The 17,805-nt window shown below is 30.5% G+C and overlaps 1 protein-coding gene across 6 annotated transcripts in view; it reads right to left on the reverse strand.

Moving 5' to 3' along the window:
• Positions 1-17,805, reverse strand: part of Trpm (transient receptor potential cation channel, subfamily M) — a 747,840-nt gene that overhangs the window by 87,090 nt on the left and 642,945 nt on the right. For all 6 annotated transcript variants that reach the window (XM_075360566.1, XM_075360569.1, XM_075360568.1 and 3 more), the window contains exons 4-9: positions 16,282-16,495; positions 10,743-10,902; positions 5,712-5,848; positions 5,153-5,309; positions 4,814-4,961; positions 3,620-3,809 (exon numbers count right to left, since the gene is read on the reverse strand). In XM_075360566.1, the coding sequence (XP_075216681.1) occupies positions 3,620-3,809; positions 4,814-4,961; positions 5,153-5,309; positions 5,712-5,848; positions 10,743-10,902; positions 16,282-16,495 (1,006 nt within the window). The remainder of the gene's footprint in view (positions 1-3,619; positions 3,810-4,813; positions 4,962-5,152; positions 5,310-5,711; positions 5,849-10,742; positions 10,903-16,281; positions 16,496-17,805) is intronic.

Raw genomic sequence — 17,805 nt, forward strand, 5'->3', positions numbered from 1 at the left:
ATTTCATCCTCCTCAACTTCCTCTTCTTCCTCTATAACACCATTTTCTAATTCATTTCCTCCGTATAACTCTTCAATATATTCCACCCATCTATCGACTTTACCTTTCGTATTATATATTGGTGTACCATCTTTGTTTAACACATTATTAGATTTTAATTTATGTACCCCAAAATTTTCCTTAACTTTCCTGTATGCTCCGTCTATTTTACCAATGTTCATTTCTCTTTCCACTTCTGAACACTTTTCTTTAATCCACTCTTCTTTCGCCAGTTTGCACTTCCTGTTCATAGCATTTCTTAATTGCCGATAGTTCCTTTTACTTTCTTCATCACTAGCATTCTTATATTTTCTACGTTCATCCATCTGCTGCAATATATCGTCTGAAACCCAAGGTTTTCTACCAGTTCTCTTTATTCCGCCTAAGTTTGCTTCTGCTGATTTAAGAATTTCCTTTTTAACATTCTCCCAATCTTCTTCTACATTTTCTACCTTATCTTTTTTACTCAGACCTCTTGTGATGTCCTCCTCAAAAATCTTCTTTGCCTCCTCTTCCTCAAGCTTCTCTAAATTCCACCGATTCATCTGACACCTTTTCTTCAGGTTTTTAAACCCCAATCTACATTTCATTATCACCAAATTATGGTCGCTATCAATGTCTGCTCCAGGGTAAGTTTTGCAGTCAACGAGTTGATTTCTAAATCTTTGCTTAACCATGATATAATCTATCTGATACCTTGCAGTATCACCTGGCTTTTTCCAAGTGTATATTCTTCTATTATGATTTTTAAATTGGGTGTTGGCAATTACTTAATTATACTTCGTGCAAAACTCTATAAGTCGGTCCCATCTTTCATTCCTTTTGCCCAGCCCGTATTCACCCACTATATTTCCTTCCTTGCATTTTCCAATGCTTGCATTCCAATCTCCAACTATTATTAAATTTTCATCTCTTTTTACGTGTTTAATTGCTTCATCAATCTCTTCGTATACACACTCTACCTCATCATCATCATGGGCGCTTGTAGGCATATATACGTTAACAATCGTTGTTGGTTTAGGTTTTGATTTTATTCTTATTACAATGATTCTATTTAATGATATAAATAATATAAAATTAAAATAATGTTAAAAAAAAAGAAAAGCAAGAAATTATAATTTTTTATTTATTTTTTTATTAGTAAGGGTTGTGATTGCTAGTTTGTTTCAAAATAACAAACAACTAATATTATTAAATTTATTATTCTCAAAAAAATAATTAATGAAACCTTAAAAAATTTTAAATAAATTTATTTTTTATTTTCATACTTTAAAAAACAACAAACATAAAACACATTTTTTGTAGCGTCTCAGCCTTTCATCCGTAGGTCCTGGTTTGAATTCCATTTAAGCATGGTATTTTTCAAATGGTACAAATTTCCATTTGGGTTAATTTACTATAGCAGTTAAGCTCATAATGCCATTAAAAAAAAATAATTTTTATTTTGTTTCACTATATAGCAAATTCCTGTTAACATACACTTCCCAATTACAGAAAACCTAAATAATAATTTTAAAATCACTAACTCCTTGAAACAAAGTTTCTTAATAAAATACTCTAAAAAGCAGACACTCTAAACAATGGATTAGGAAACACATTAATAAAAAGTTTTATATATCTATAAAAATAAACTACACTTTAAACTATCCAATTATATTTCTTGTTTGTGTGTATGTTCATTTATTTATTCAGAGAACTTTTCTAACCTTTATTTGCAAAAAATGAATAGCTTTCTGCATTAGCCATCTAACACATACCACAGTTGATACTTACTGGTATATTCAACCACATATGCATCATTAAGAAAGAAATATGAGAATGTTTTTTTAAGTTGGCTAAATCTAAAGATAAATTAAAAATAGATGTAGAGTTATTTAGACAGTTTTAACTGCCCACATCATCTATGCAGTTATCATTCATCGTAATGATATCAGCCTTTTCTAAGATTTATGAGAGAGCTGTTTATAACCAGTTCCATTTCAACAAGAATAATTTTTGTTTTGTTCTCATAGTAAATTTACAGATAAACTGCAGTACTAAGTCGGTTTAAATGATTATTTAAACAAGCTGACTTCTGCTCTGCATGACTCACCAAAAGTAGTCAGAAGTGTATGTAAGGCTTTTGATTGCTCATTTATAAGTTGTCATTAATTAGTATATGTAGTAATGTATTGAAATGCTTCACTTCCTATCTGACAAGTTGCAGAAAATCAGCTGCGTAGTGAAATAGGTTTATTGCTCCACAACAAACAACATAAATTACAGGGTGCCAAAATCTATTCTTGGTCCTTTATTTTTTTCTAATGATACTGTAACTCTGATTAAAAGTAGCAGAAATGAATCAGTGGGAATTGAGGCAGTGTGATATTGAATATGAAGGAAGTTTGCCAACAATGATTTGGCAATGAATGATTTAAAGATTAATTTTACGTTGACTGGTGTAAGGCCATCATTAGATGTTAGTAGTTCTGATGATTTTACAGACTCACATAACTTCTGGTAACAAAGTGTTGACTGAGAATTGAACTCAATTATCCATATTGAATATTTAAACAAAGTGAAATAATTCCATTAGTTTTTTAAAACAAACTGGGGAAATAACAAAATTTGTTTTGATGAGAAACTTAAAACATTTTTTTAAATATATTAAGAAAGCCACCTTTCTAGCTTTCTCTTCAGTAAAAAAAAATTAAACTGTTTAAATGTAAAAAGAAAATTGTATAGGTTACTGAAGAAATTGCAAAATTTAGTTCTACGCTAAGAAACCTCTGTCAAATGAATATCTCCATTCATTTGAATGGAGATTCAACTGGATTCAATGGAGATGTGCACAACTTATTTTCATTAATGCCTTCTGAATTGTAATTCATGAATTAATTTCTTCTATTTATTAATCCTCTTGGATATACCTTAGTATTATTTCATGGGTTTATATTTTAAGTAATTAAAATATACTTTACTCAATCTTCTTTTTTAATCTTATAATAATTGTGTATTTTGAGATGCTGCTCTGACCCAGGATTTTTACTATTTTATCCAAGCAATGCTGGTACAGTACTTTTTTATCCATGAAGTAGCATAATTACAAATTCCTGTTGGGATCTATTTAACGTATTATTTTGTAATCATCTGAATAAAAGATTTATTTATTTGTTAAAGTAGTGTGTGTAAAAAGTACAGGATGGGTAAATGAATTTTTTTTTATTTCACTGATGTAATAATTTATTTACAAAAAGTTAATTAATTAATTATATTATGTTTAAAAATGTTAACCAAAGCTGTGTACAGTGAATCAGCAGTCTTAGATCATTAGTTACGATTAACCAATGCAATTCTCTGCATGCTGTTAGCATTTTTTAGTAGCTAGTGAACATGATAGTCAATATTACAAGAAATAAAAACAGAAAATAACAATAATACATATTGTTAATTTTAACTGATAATTTCAAAGTCAAATAGATTATTTTAAATAACAAGAAAACTGCATATTATATTTTAACTAAAATACTATACTGATACTTAGACTTATCTTTTTTATCTCATTTTAAATTAAAATTCTAATAAATAAAGTACAACTTACCAGCAGGCCATTCTTGTCCATACACAAAAATTTCAGAACGAGCGATATCAACCCTATTCCAAGTAAGAGCTAAGCTTAATTGTTCTGATGGTGAAAGATGCTGGCTTTTGAACAGAGCAGTCAGTATTGTTTGGTCCAACTCTTGTTCTTTGCCTTCAGATTGACGATCACTTATTCTGAATACTGTTATCTGTACAAAAAGGTTAGAATACATCATTACAACCAATTACTTAGAATTACTGAGAATAGCTCATTCAATTAAACAGCTACTTTAGTTACTGGCCAAAAAAGTTTGAAAAAAATAAATATATAATCATGAATATTCTTGATAGATAATAATGAAAAAATATTTAATTAAAACAGTTTATAAAAAACCCTATATTCAAAAAATTCAACATGAAAAGAACACCGCAAAAAATTAGAGTCCAAAGTAAAAATATAAACAAGTAAAAATTAACAAGTTGATAGAAATAAATAAATATAAATGAATGTAATTTAAATGCAAAACAACATAAATTGTTAATTTATCAAGTTACTGATTTCATATTCATTGGTTTTCATAGTTTTATTCTTCTATATACTAAAATATTTTTTTAAATTTGCAAAATTTTATAAACATGTTTTACAACAATGTTCAAACACTAGAAAGGTTAAACACAAGTGCTGCTTAAACACTAAAAGAATGGTGGTTAAACATTTTAGCAATTAAATTTTCAAACAAATGACAAATGAGAATAGTTGGGTTTGGTATAAATAAAAGGCAGGCTTAAAGGTGATTTGAGCATTGTGCATATTTCAGAGATTTTGAATAATTAGCTAGTAAAGGAACAAGGACCAGTAGAATGCAAATAGAACTGCATCAAGATATATATATTATCTCGGATAAAAATTTACATTTGAGTTTTTGCAAACTGTTTGTATAACAACACAACTGCTATACAACAACAGCAATATAGATATACCAGCAGTACACTGGCTAAGCAATTCAGCTAAGTAGCAGTACACTGACCTACTACATAGTATGGTGAAGGTCTAACACAAAATATATGAAAGTGTATTTTAAAAGCCCATCATAGCAAGAATAGTAAATATAAAGTAACATTAAGATTATTCAGCGTAGAATTTTAATAATAAATAAATACTTGGAATTTTACAAACTACAAGAATCTTAAAAATATATAAATGAACACAAACCAAATTTTTCTTTCGAGTACATTGTAACAATTCTGAATAAAGGCACTCAGCTTGTTCTGTTCCCACTTCAAATGTTCTTTGTATGGTACTAATTAGATAATCCTTCATACTTTCTAGCACAGTCTGTTCTCCTGATTCAGATGCGTATCTGTAAAATAGAGTCAAATAATAATAAAAATCATAGCAATTTAAAATTTCTAGAAAGTAACTAAAATATTAAAAAAATAGAAAGAAAAACAATGGATAATAATAAATAAATGTTTCAAAATATAATTAACTAATAAAACTGAGAAAAAATATTTGTTTCTTAATAAAAACTATAATTATATGCTTACTAACTTGTGAACAAAAGCCAGAAGGTCAGCCGCTCTTCCTGATCCATCACAAACAACAACAGGCACAGGAGGTGTGTCGGTAACATACTCTAGCACCGCTCTAATAGTATTGGTCCCTCCCTCTATTACTAAACAGACAACTGGAGTGCTGCAATGAGTGCCTAGAAGAAGTGAAGATAAAAAATTAATCTTTTAACATGAAAATCATATAACATGGAATAATAGATATCAAATACGCACGCACGCGCACGCACGCACGCACCCACGCACACGCACGCACATACTCAAATACGCGCACACACACACACACACACACACACACACACACACACACACACACACACACACACACACACACACACACACACACACATACATACATACTCAAACACACACACACACACACACTCAAACACACACACATACTCAAACACACACACACACACACACACACACACACACACACACACCAAAACCTTATTGCTTCTTACAAAATTAGTAAGAGTTGAAAGTTAATTTTTAATAAAAACTTTTTTTTTTTAGTATTCAAACAGGAAACTTACAGGGGTGTAACTTCTGAATGGAAATGTATTTTTCTAATTTCCTCCTCAATATAATCTCTGCACCATACCTTCCAGCTGTCCCATTATCTACTAGTAAAAAGTAAGCATGACGATTGTTCAACACAGCAAATTTAGATCTACAAACAAAATACACAGATTTAATATCAGGGAATAAATAAGTAAAATAAAATATTTATTACATATGACATAGGGATATGGTGACCCCATTATCCCATGGTTTTACCATGGCAAGCAGGCTTTTTAGTGACCATTTTTTTTTTTATTTTGTGCTCAAATCTTTTTTGCTACAATGATATAACTTACTGATTACTCTCTTTAAAACTATTTTTCAACTTCTTTTGGCTAACACTAGTTGTTTTTAACTCCTGGAGCTATTAGATTTTTCTAAGGGCGAAAAACACTTTCACGTTATCAGCACCCAGAACAAACATATTATAGAGAAAAAAAATTAAAAAACTAAAACTAGATTAATATTTAAAAAATAAATAAAAAATAACTAAAACTATTAGCACAGATAAAATACCAATAAAAACTTAAAATTAACATCATTAAAAACTTGCAACTAATATCACAGTCAGAATCTCAACAATAAATAAATTTATTTAGAAAAATATATATATATATAACATTTAAATAAGCATAAATAAAATTTAACAAAGTGTAAAGAGTGGGTGTAAAGAGCCCCTTCATGCATAACAGAAATTCTAAGTAACAAAAATTCTAAGATAACAAAAACAAAAGTAAAAAAAAATAAAAAGAAAAAGAAAAAGAAAAAAGTAAAGTAAAAATAAAATAAAATAATAAAAAACTATCTCTCAAGAATAAAAAATACAACACAAATACAAGAACATAGTAAATATTAGATTTTATGAAACATATTTATACTTCGTAGGAATAATAGCAGCTGATCTAACCCTATCTTATCATTCCCCAGGATTCAATGGATGTTTCTGGGCAATTTAAATTTGCAACGCAAGGTTGCAAAACAATGACAATCCACAAGGATGTGGTGCACAGATAAGTGGCAGTTGCATCTTACACATAATGATGCATTTTCTGCTGACATGAGATACCCATGAGTGACTCTAGTAAGTCCTAATTGCAATCCGCAGTGGATCACTTCCTCTCGACAAACTTTTCTACACGAGTCCCATGACAACAAAGTATCTTTGATGTGCCAGAGTTTATTATCCACTGTGGCAGTCCAGTCATCACCTTACCACTTAGTCCGAAGAGCGAGTTTTACATAATTAATAAAAATCATATATAGTAATACAAGTGGTGAATGATGATTGACTACACGCGTCTTTAGCAGCGGAATATGCACATTCATTTCCTGGAATTCCCACATGGCTAGCGATCCAACAGAATCACTTTTATGTTGAAATTGTTTAATTCAGCAATTGCATTATAGATATCGAGAACGATAAGATGTCTAGAATACATGTCTACTAAAGCTTGGAGTGCACTACACGAATCGCTACAAATAAAGATATGATGGTATGAAGCTATTAGAAGACTCAAGGAGTAGCTTTCATTACATAATGATTTTCTATTCTGATATCATCTTTTTCTGTCGGCAATACCAACCAGCCCTATGAGTTGGCAACTCTATTACATTGTAATGTAAAATGGATGTTGAAGATGGGAGAAGAACAAGATTAGGGAATTCTCGATAACTGATGTGTAGTATTGGGGGTGACTTGAGGTTCTGTAACAAATGGAAACCAGAAGGAGAATACAAATAGGGACAGAGAGAGGAAGGGTGAAAAAATGAGAAAGGAAGTACCAAAATTAGTTACAATAAATGTGATGCCACCTAGAAGAAACTAAAAACCTAAAAAAATAAGATATGAGGAATTTTGAATGCAGTCAAAATGGAGTTAATAATAATGCAGTTAATAATAATTGAGGAACTTAATGTGCAAGTGATTATAGAGAGAGATTAGTAGTGGAAGCAATAACAGTTTGCATGAATATTGAAAAAGTTATGTTTCTGACAGAATGGATTGATCGTTTCTGTCAGAGGAATGGGTTGATCGTGGTTTAGAAAGAAGTCAAAGAAAGTCACAAGAATTAGTGGTGGAAAAAGAAGATCAATGATAATAATAATTTTTTGGTTAATTTTGAGAAAAAAGAGAATAAATGGATGTTAATATGCTGCTACCAATTATAACGGATGGTGACCAAAAACTGGCAATGGCTAAGATGAGACTTAAAACTGTAGTACAGAATAAGGAAAAGAAAGACAAAAATTAAAGTCTGGAAATGAAGTGATTAGAAGGAGAGAAAAATTTTAATAATTGAAGAAATAAATCCTGAAGATGGTGATAAAATCTGTGGAAGAATAATGGACATATATTAAGGAAATAACAGTTAGTAGTGATGAAAAGATGTGATAGAAATAGTGGCAGAAAGGCAGATAAAGAAACACCATGGTGGAATGAACATTAAAGAAGAACTGAAACAGAAGATAGAAACATGGAGAAGAGAACAAAAAGAATAAGAAAGAAGAACATACAGGAATAAAAGAGGAATTGTAAGAGGGTAGTGTCAGAGGAAAAAGGAAAGTGATGGAAAAGATTTACTGAGAAATTGTTACTAATTCTGAGAAGATGGAGATAAGAGAGAGGCAAAACAAAATTACTTTACAGTATTTTGAAAGCTAAGAGAAGGGATCCAGCAAATTTCAATAAAAAATGAGAATGAAATCTAGTGACAAAGGCTGAAGAAATCAGAGCTCCGAAGAGCAGGTATTTTGAAAAATTACTGTGGAGTAGAGCACGACAAAGGAAATTGAAAAGAATTAACGAGTGAGAGGTAAGAACTAGCTAAGATGAATTAAAATTAGCAGAGATTTAGAAAGCTATTAAGAAAATTAAGGTATGGAAAGCAGATTGTAATAAAGTCTACATGAAAATAATAAAAGCTGCTTTGCAGATACTGGTCAGTTAGAGTACTACAGGCTGCATAGAGAAAGGCCACCGGGTTGGTCTAGTGGTTAACGCGTCTTCCCAAATCAGCTGATTTGGAAGTCGAGAGTTACAGCGTTCAAGTCCTAGTAAAGCCAGTTATTTTTACACGGATTTGAATACTAGATCGTGGATACCGGTGTTCTTTGGTGGTTGGGTTTCAATTAACCACACATCTCAGGAATGGTCGAACTGGAGAATGTACAAGACTACACTTCATTTACACTCATACATATCATCCTCATTCATCCTCTGAAGAATTATCTAAACGGTAGTTACCGGAGGCTAAACAGGAAAAAGAAAAGAAAGACTGCATCGAGAAAAACCTGTTCCACCACACAAATGAGGAAAGGGTGTTATTTTATCTTTTTTTTTTAAATGTGAAGAAAACTGTGAAAATTAGTGTGGTGTTTGTGTAATAGGCAGCAAAAATGTTAGAGAAAGTTTTATGTAACAGAACCAGAAAAGTGGGGAAGGAACAATTTGAGGAAGAACAATAATGTTTTTGAAAAAAGATTGGCAATTGACTTGAATTTTGCAATAGAAATACTGATGGAAAAAGATGGTAATTTAATACGGATTTAGTGATGAGTTTGAATATATAGAAAAAATACAATAGCATCTCAAGAGAATTAATAGAGAGAGCTTTCTAAACAAAGAGACTGGGAAAGAACATAACAGTAAGAATAGCAAAGACAATACAATAAAAATGTAAGAACTGTATATAAACAAAAGTAGGATTCTCAGTTTGATTTGATGTTGAGATAGAAAACTGGGTTGAGACAGAGAAGAGAGCCACTACTTTTGTTTATAATAGTGATGAATGAAAATTGTGCAGAACTGAAGGTAAGGCAGAAAATGAAGGAAGGGAAGCTTAGCTGTTTATTGCCAACATGGTCACATGTGGTGAAAGTGGAAAATGTTCAGAGAATGTTTCATGTATGAGGAAGGAAAGGATTAAAGAATGGGGTATGAAGGTCAGTAAAAAAGTGACACAGTAAAAAGTAATCAGAAAGAAAGAAAGAAAATAAAGAGAAAAAGCTAACTACAAGATGAGATTCTTGAATTGGTAGAAAGTTTTAAATATTTGGAGAATGAGCTAGCAGTATTGGGAAGGCATTGGTGTAGGTATTGGAAGAAAAGTATAGAGTCAAAAAATTATATAGAGTATAGAGTCAAGAGTATGCATCAAATAAAAGAACAGGAGGATAGTTAATGATAAGCTGTGATTAAATTTCTTGATAGGCTAAACAAAGAGGTATTTGTGTGCAGGATGAAAGTGAGGGCTTTCACAAAACAGTATTGGAAACAGTAGGTTGAGCAAGATTCATGTTGTTTGAACATATTAAGAGAATGAGAGAAGTTAAAATTAAACTTTATAATAAAAGAAAATAGAAAAATTTCAAAGGGAAATACAAGGAAAAGGTTGCAAAAAACCAAGGAAAAGGTTGTCTAGATAAACTAAAGGAAGGTATGAGTAGAAAAGGATTATGGATAAGAGATCTTTGATCTGTCATCCATCACAGGACCACTTAAGAAACAAGAAGAAGGAAATTATATACATAAACATTACAATAACAATAATAATAAATTAATCTTTTTTTGTTGTTGAAGCATTTGTACAGTAAGCAACTACTTCATCAAAAACAACACAGTTTTAAAACACTAAAAGTTAAACAATTAAAAGTATATAGAAAATGTGCTTTTTCAGTCAAGTTCAATTTAAAAAAGACAATATAAAAAATAGGTTAGTTTTCTGTAATGACAACAGGCATGTTGACATAGTGGACTTTTCCCTACAAATAATACTCTATACAAAGAATTTTTCTGAAAATATAAATACTGCTCATAAATACCAAAATAATTTGGTATATATAATGAAAAATGTAATTTACATCATATATTAAATATAACTATGAGTAAATATTTACTCATAGATTTATTTAGATCGCTTACTACATTAATATCTACAACTGAATTAAGACCACAAATTAACAGTTAAAATATTAGAAAAAAATAAGATAACAAGTAGTTATACCTTGGTGATGATATGGAATGATATGGTACGTCCCTGTTATGCCCAATCAACTCATGATTGTTCTCAACTATACCCCAAGGAGCTATACCAATACTGATAACACGACCACTTCTCTGAGATCGTTCCATCAGTAGTGCATCACCCACCTGCCTTGTCACACCTGAAATGTTAATAAATAAATATGAATATTTATTAAATTCTGTTATTACAATCATTATTGTGTGTGGTAATATTCAAATTATATCCAATGTGCACACCACATGATTCTTCATACATAATGTAAAATGCAACAGAGATTTAAAAAAGCCTCTAACTTGTGATGTCTTCAGTCATTGATGAAAATTCTACGTTTTTATAGGTATGGATAACTTCTTTTTTTTGAAAATTCACTTATTTACCTCTAAAATTCCTTTATAATTAAATTTTACTACTTTTCTTTTGGTCAAAGTGTTTTTTCTTTTGGTCACATTATTATTGAATATAAACAGCTTAAACCATAAACCAGAAACTGGTAGGTATAAAGGGAAATGCAAGTATAAAGACAATACCAAAAGGAAAGTATGTCTGCCCTGCATTGAATTTGTTTACAAGTTAAAAGTAATATAGTGATCGTAAAACAAAAATAAAAATAATTATAAAAATTAAAAAACATGACTGTCAAAAAAAAAAACAGAACTAAAAAAATTTCAATAAATCAAAGTAAAAAAAGAAAACAAGGTATGGAAATGAAAATTTTATCCAACGAAAATTTTTAAATGCAGTTGGGAGCTTTTTAATGTAGAATAATTACTATTCAGAGCTTTTCAATGTAGGATAATTACTATTCAAAGCCGCCAGACTGCATTTAAATATTTTCATTAAAGGATAAAATTTTTTTATTTATGTAAGACCTGGTGAGAACTTAATCATTAGACAACCTCAAACGTCTACTATTTCTAATAACATGAATAATATATTTAAACAGATTAAAACTATCTGAAAGTTTATTGGTCATCCATTATTTTATTTAAATAAATACTGCATAACAATGTTTAGTCCTTTAATTCCATACCTTGTTTTCTTTTTGCTAGTTCGATTTATTGTTATTTCTTTGGTTCTATTTTTTTTTTTTTGGCAGTCGTGGTTTTTAATTTTTATAATTGTTTTTATTATTTAATACTTTTTGGTGATCATATAAAAAAATTCACAACTTCAAAAACTTATGGATACAATGTATTTAACCTACTGAGCCAAATGAGGAAACTGTAAACATTTCAATTTATTTATTTAATTGGCATATACCAATCTAAACTTACAAATTTCTCAAGTCATTGAGTTCCTTGAGAGACTTTTTATCAAGTGGATCATACAGAAATTTTCTGGGATCCAAACAACTGATGGCTAAACTCTCCAATTGCCCCATGCAATGTAGGCCTGGCCCTTGGCAATAATGACAGTGCTCAGATCTATGACAGCTCCATCTAAGGTAGTCCCTTGTAGTTTATGCACCACCACAGTTCAGCACAATATTAATGGCAGCATACACTGGTCCAATTTGCCCTCCCCGTAAAGCATCAAATTCCACAATAGTGGACTCGATCCTCAATCTGATGCCAACATCATTATCTCTAATAGTACTGTCATCAAACTCTACAAAGACTGTTTGTGGGAGCTTGCCAGGCTCAAGCTTGTTGGCATTGTGCAGGCCACTCGATTTTTCTAACAACACCCATTGCTTCGTTGATCAGGCCATGATTTACATTTATGTTCTTTCATAACATCACTCTCAATCCCAGACCAATGTTTAAAACTGTAGGAATTCCTCCAGTCTTGTTCAGATCCATAGGTATGAAGTCTTGCTTTGATTTTTGTCCATAATTCTTTGCTTCCACAGACACATCCACACCTATGATATCGTAGACTTTGGATGATTTAGCCAGTTCAGCAGTCATTATCAAATTATAAATGTCTACCTGCTTTGTGGTTGGAAAAATAAGCACACATTTGCCAACCGTGAACTGATCTACCAAGTGAACGCTGCGACAATCTAAAATTTCTTGCTGATGCATTGTGAGTTGGCCAACTTGCAAATTATTCAATATTTCTACAAAAGTGGTTTCATTTGCCTGCCACATATTTTACAGTAACTCACAGGTTAAATAGTGTCCACATGTTTACTTCAGTCAATAAGACTGCTTGAAGCAGTAAATACCACCAGCAGTTTTGGATACAGAGAGCAGCTGCATCAGATCACCATGTGGACACCTCCAAAATAAACATCACTTATTTTGAGCTTCTGTAATCTTAAGTGGAACTGCTGTAACCTTAAGCTGCTATTCCTAAGCATTATGTAGGGTACCACTGAAATCTCATCAATGATGAGCCAACTAATGTACTTCCACTTTAGCCACTGCTTTTCAAGATGCTCACCAGTAAGTAGATGAAGAATTGTCGTCTTGCCCTTTCAAATAGGAAGGAAAAACATAGGAAGGTGCTACCCCCAATCAGTCTTGCAATGACTCCTATTGGTGCTGTCACCAAAACAGGTCAACCAGCTGGTGCATGAGTAAGATGACACATCTGTTCCATAATAAGTTTGAGAGTGAAAGTTTTTCTAGTGCCAGGTTAAAATGGCATTTTGAATTGTGAACACTTGCTTTGCCATACTGTCTTCCATTTCTAGGACTCTCCAAATGGCTTCCCAAATATTCCTAGAAACTTCAGTAGGCTCTGTTTTGGAAATATATTTAGAAATATAAAATGCAATTCCCATGGCAGTGCCGCAAGGCTGAATGTCCATATTAGTACTGGACTTAAACAGTTTTTAATCGGTCATTTCACAAGCACAGAAACTCTTTTTTCTTACTATTCTCCATTCAGCAAGCTTTTATCGATTTCTTCGATAAAGCCATTATTTCATAAAATAATTTATTAATTTACTAAGTTCTGTATATAGTATTTGCACTGATCGCATTATTGCTTACATTATTGAACATACTGCCCATCAAAAAACCATATGATTTTTTTCTTAAATGTTTATGAACAAAAAGTAACAAGTAATAAATAAGTAAGAAGAAGCAATACCAACAAATAAGAGCAAGCAGAAAGATCATTCTTACAAGATCAAAAATACTGCCTGTCAAAAAATCATAAGAGTTTTTCTTAAATATTTATAAAAATAAAAATAACAACAATAATAATTACAAAATAAATTAGGAAAATTTACTATTGTAATTCATTCATTCAATATCGTAGCATATCTTAATCACAAATACTTTCAATACAAATAAATCGACACTGAAAATACTATCGATCATTGATTTAGAATCATAGATATGATTTTTGTGGCCTTTTAGTTACAAGTAAACATTAACGTATACGTTTTTATATATCATATTATTATGATTGCATAATGGATTGCTCAGTATATATATATATATATATATATATATATATATATATATATATATATATATATCTATAAAATTATAAAATACATTAATTAATTTAAACCATAATTGGAATGGATTAAAAAACAATTTGATATAATTTAAGTCTTGGAAACTAGTGATAAAATTACCTTTTTTCTTGTTATTCTACAATTATCCTAACAAATTCATAAAAAGGGTAACTGATGAAACAGAAAGTATGCTTTCTATTTTTGGTATTATCAGATCCTTAACTACATAAGTATCAGCTTTATTGGCATAAACATAAGCTTTCTCTTTTTCATACTGTTTCACATTTTACAACCCATCAACTCAAAAACAACTGAAAATACTAGGAAGTACAAGTACAAAGCAGTTCCATTTTAATAATACAAAAATGCTATTTATCACTCCAATATAATTCAAAGATAATGCTTAATAATTAAAAAATGGGAGTAAATATAATCTGTATGCAATCACAAGTCAGACTACACTAAAAAGAGTGAGGTCCCTTTAATGAATGGACTTTTTCTTTTCTTTGATAAGCAATTACTGCTTTAGTTTTACATGTGAAATATATACATTTAAGTCCTTAAGAGATTAATCCAAAAATAAAATTGATCTAAACTAGTTACAGAGGTTTCTGATTTTCAAATATAATTTATTCCAGAAATAGTGTACAAAAGTTAAACAGATAAGTATAATATCTTTGTTTCATCAGAATGAATATAGAAATTTCAGTAAAAATATAGTTTTAAAATAAAACAAGTTTTAAACATTGAGATACATGTTTATCATTTCAGTCACTGATATAAGTATCAGTGCTACATTGAGTGGTTAAGAAGAAAATGTTCTGAAGAGAAAATTACTACTGCAAGAAAAAAAGGAAAAAAAAATAATAATAAAGTAAGTAAATGAGAATTTATTTAAATAAATGTTTTAAATTAAAGTAAAATAAAGCTACCTGAATGCAAGAAGAGGCAAAACTGAAAAACAATCCCTGAAAACTAATTTTTAAAACCCATTTTTATTGTACAAAGTACAAAATTTATTCATTGATATAAACAGAAAATTCATTTCTTACTGCAATTATTAAGATTGTATTTACTACCATAAGATGCAATCATTAATTAAAAATAATGGCATTTTGCACAATTCATTGATTTGCTTTTCTAATTATTGTAATTATAAAAATATAAATTAAATTTCAAAGTTTCTAAGTGCTTGGTACTGTGGAAGTGTTTTTATCAATGTTTACTTAAAAATAAATTAAAATTCTATACTTATAATTTCCTCTACTGAGCTGAGCTAATGTATATTCACTGTTCATTAGAGAAAAGGAACATTAATTAAATTTGTTCCTACACACTGTACCATTTCAATCTTTCCTATGGTCAGAGTCGCTTAATCTGAAAGTTAATAATATTAATAATATTATAATATTGAATGAAAGCTGTAATACTCACTTAAGCCATTCCCTATGGAAACAGAATGAAGATATTACCTAGTAATCATTCAGTTATGGACCTTAAGAGAAATTCAAAAGGAAATACAAAAATCATACATTCTAGATAAATCTAAATAAAGTAGTCTCCACTACATTAGGTTAAATTTTATGGGAAACAAAATGGTCTGGTTTTACCCAGTAGAACACTGTACTTGGATATTAGGAACCCATCAGCAAAATTTGGTAATGACCTATTTAGGGTCTCTGTACAACTCCCATGCAGAAGACAAGAATCCTTCAGCAGTATTACAGGCACAAGAGAGAGCATGCTGAAGCCTAGTAGAAAGTGCTCAGCAACCAAGACACTACAAATGAAACCAAGGTGAAGGCTGATATCCCACACACTCATGGTACTTATTCAAGGAAAAGAAATAAACAATAAGGAAAGGTGAAGGAAATAATATTTGGCAATCAATCCTCACAGAGTCTTCTTCTGTTTAAGTAAGATATACATTATCAGTAAATTATATAATTTTCTGCCATATATAACAGATAATCTTTTTGTATAAGATTAAGGAGTACGGACTGAAACATATCTGTGTTAGGAGTGTACCTGTAAACTATCAGGAAAAGATACCAACCAAGTATGATATAATTTCAAAAATAAAAACAGTTGTTTGCTGACCAGTATTTGTTCCACCAGTGAATATCCAGGCACCAGTTGTTTTTGCAGCTTTTAAAAGACCTTTCCTTAAGACCTTTTTTAACTTTGGTTGAAGTTCGAAATTGGCCTTGCCACCTTGAACTGTTATTAGAAGTTTTGGTAGTTCTAGAGTCCATTCTCTCGTAAATAGCTGTAATATTAGTTCTGGTCTTGTATCGTAAGCAAGTCTCACATACTAAAACAAAAACAATGAAAGAAAAATACATGTAATCTATTTAAACAAGGAAGTAAAAAAATTATATAAAGTATTCACAATCATTCTTTACAGGATATTAAGGGAAACCAATTTATTAAAATACTTAAATGCTAAATAAGATAAAAAACAGGTAAATAAAAATGAATTAACAGTAACAAGACTCTATCATTTATATAAGTTTATTATACAAGTTTTCAAATCCGTTGGTCAGTAACAACCAAACTTTGTGAAAAATCATGATAATTGCAGAGGGTTTTAACCTGAAATTTATCTTACACCAACTGTCATTCTCGAATAGTAGGATGCTCATTCATAACTGATATATTTGTTATTGTTACAACTATTGACTAGACTATCATTACTAGCACATTATCATTACTTATTAACTTTCCCTTTTGCTTTGTCATTTTCCTTGTTGATAATCAAACAGTATGTAGAAGGTTTAAGTAAAGACTGGAAATTGATGTACGTCAAATAGGAAGAAGAGGATGAAAGTGTAATTTGAAATTTAATATATAGAGCATTTGGAAAGTCGCTGGGTAGTGTGGTTTAGATTGTAAGGTGCATTCTGTTCTTTCAGTGTTAGGTTGGTTGTTGTGGGTTGACTGGGTGTTTCTCAGTAAAAACCAAGATGTCAGTTGTTGAGTTGTGATTGAAGTGACTTGTTTCATTTTGAGATTCATTTATCGGAATCAGTAGCTGTGAGAAACATAATGGTTGGTTCTTTCGGTAGAGAAAAGCATTTTCTCATGAAGGTGATAATTATATTGATTTAGTGAAGCACAAGTTTTCTAAAAAATTTCCAAATACTTCTTTTCCTCACCATGATGCAGTTTGAATTCTAATCAAAACATTTTGAGCAACAGGCTCTATTGAAGTTGCTGATTGAAGTGGAGGACTACTTAAACTAAACAAATGGAAGATATTTGATATTTCAGATGCTGTAGCCGAAAGTCTATCAAAGTCAATGCATAAGTTAGCACAGCACCAAATATCAAACTTGCTACCACACATAAAGCTATAAGAAAAGAACTGTAACATTTCCCCTATAAAGTAATGTGTGTTCAAGAACTGAAACCTACAGATACAGCCAAAAGACTAAGTTATTGTCAATGGTTTAAACATTTTATTGACCAAAATTCTATAGGTATCCTTGACATAATAGTTTTTACAGATGAAGTGTGGTTTCATAAGAAGGGTATATTAATTCACAAAATACACGACTGTGATCATCAATTACATGAACAATATTAACAAAAAGCAAAAATTAGAGTCAGGGTCAAAATTAG

Source organism: Lycorma delicatula, chromosome 3, assembly GCF_047948215.1.
Source record: "Lycorma delicatula isolate Av1 chromosome 3, ASM4794821v1, whole genome shotgun sequence".
Lineage (NCBI taxonomy): Eukaryota > Metazoa > Arthropoda > Insecta > Hemiptera > Fulgoridae > Lycorma > Lycorma delicatula.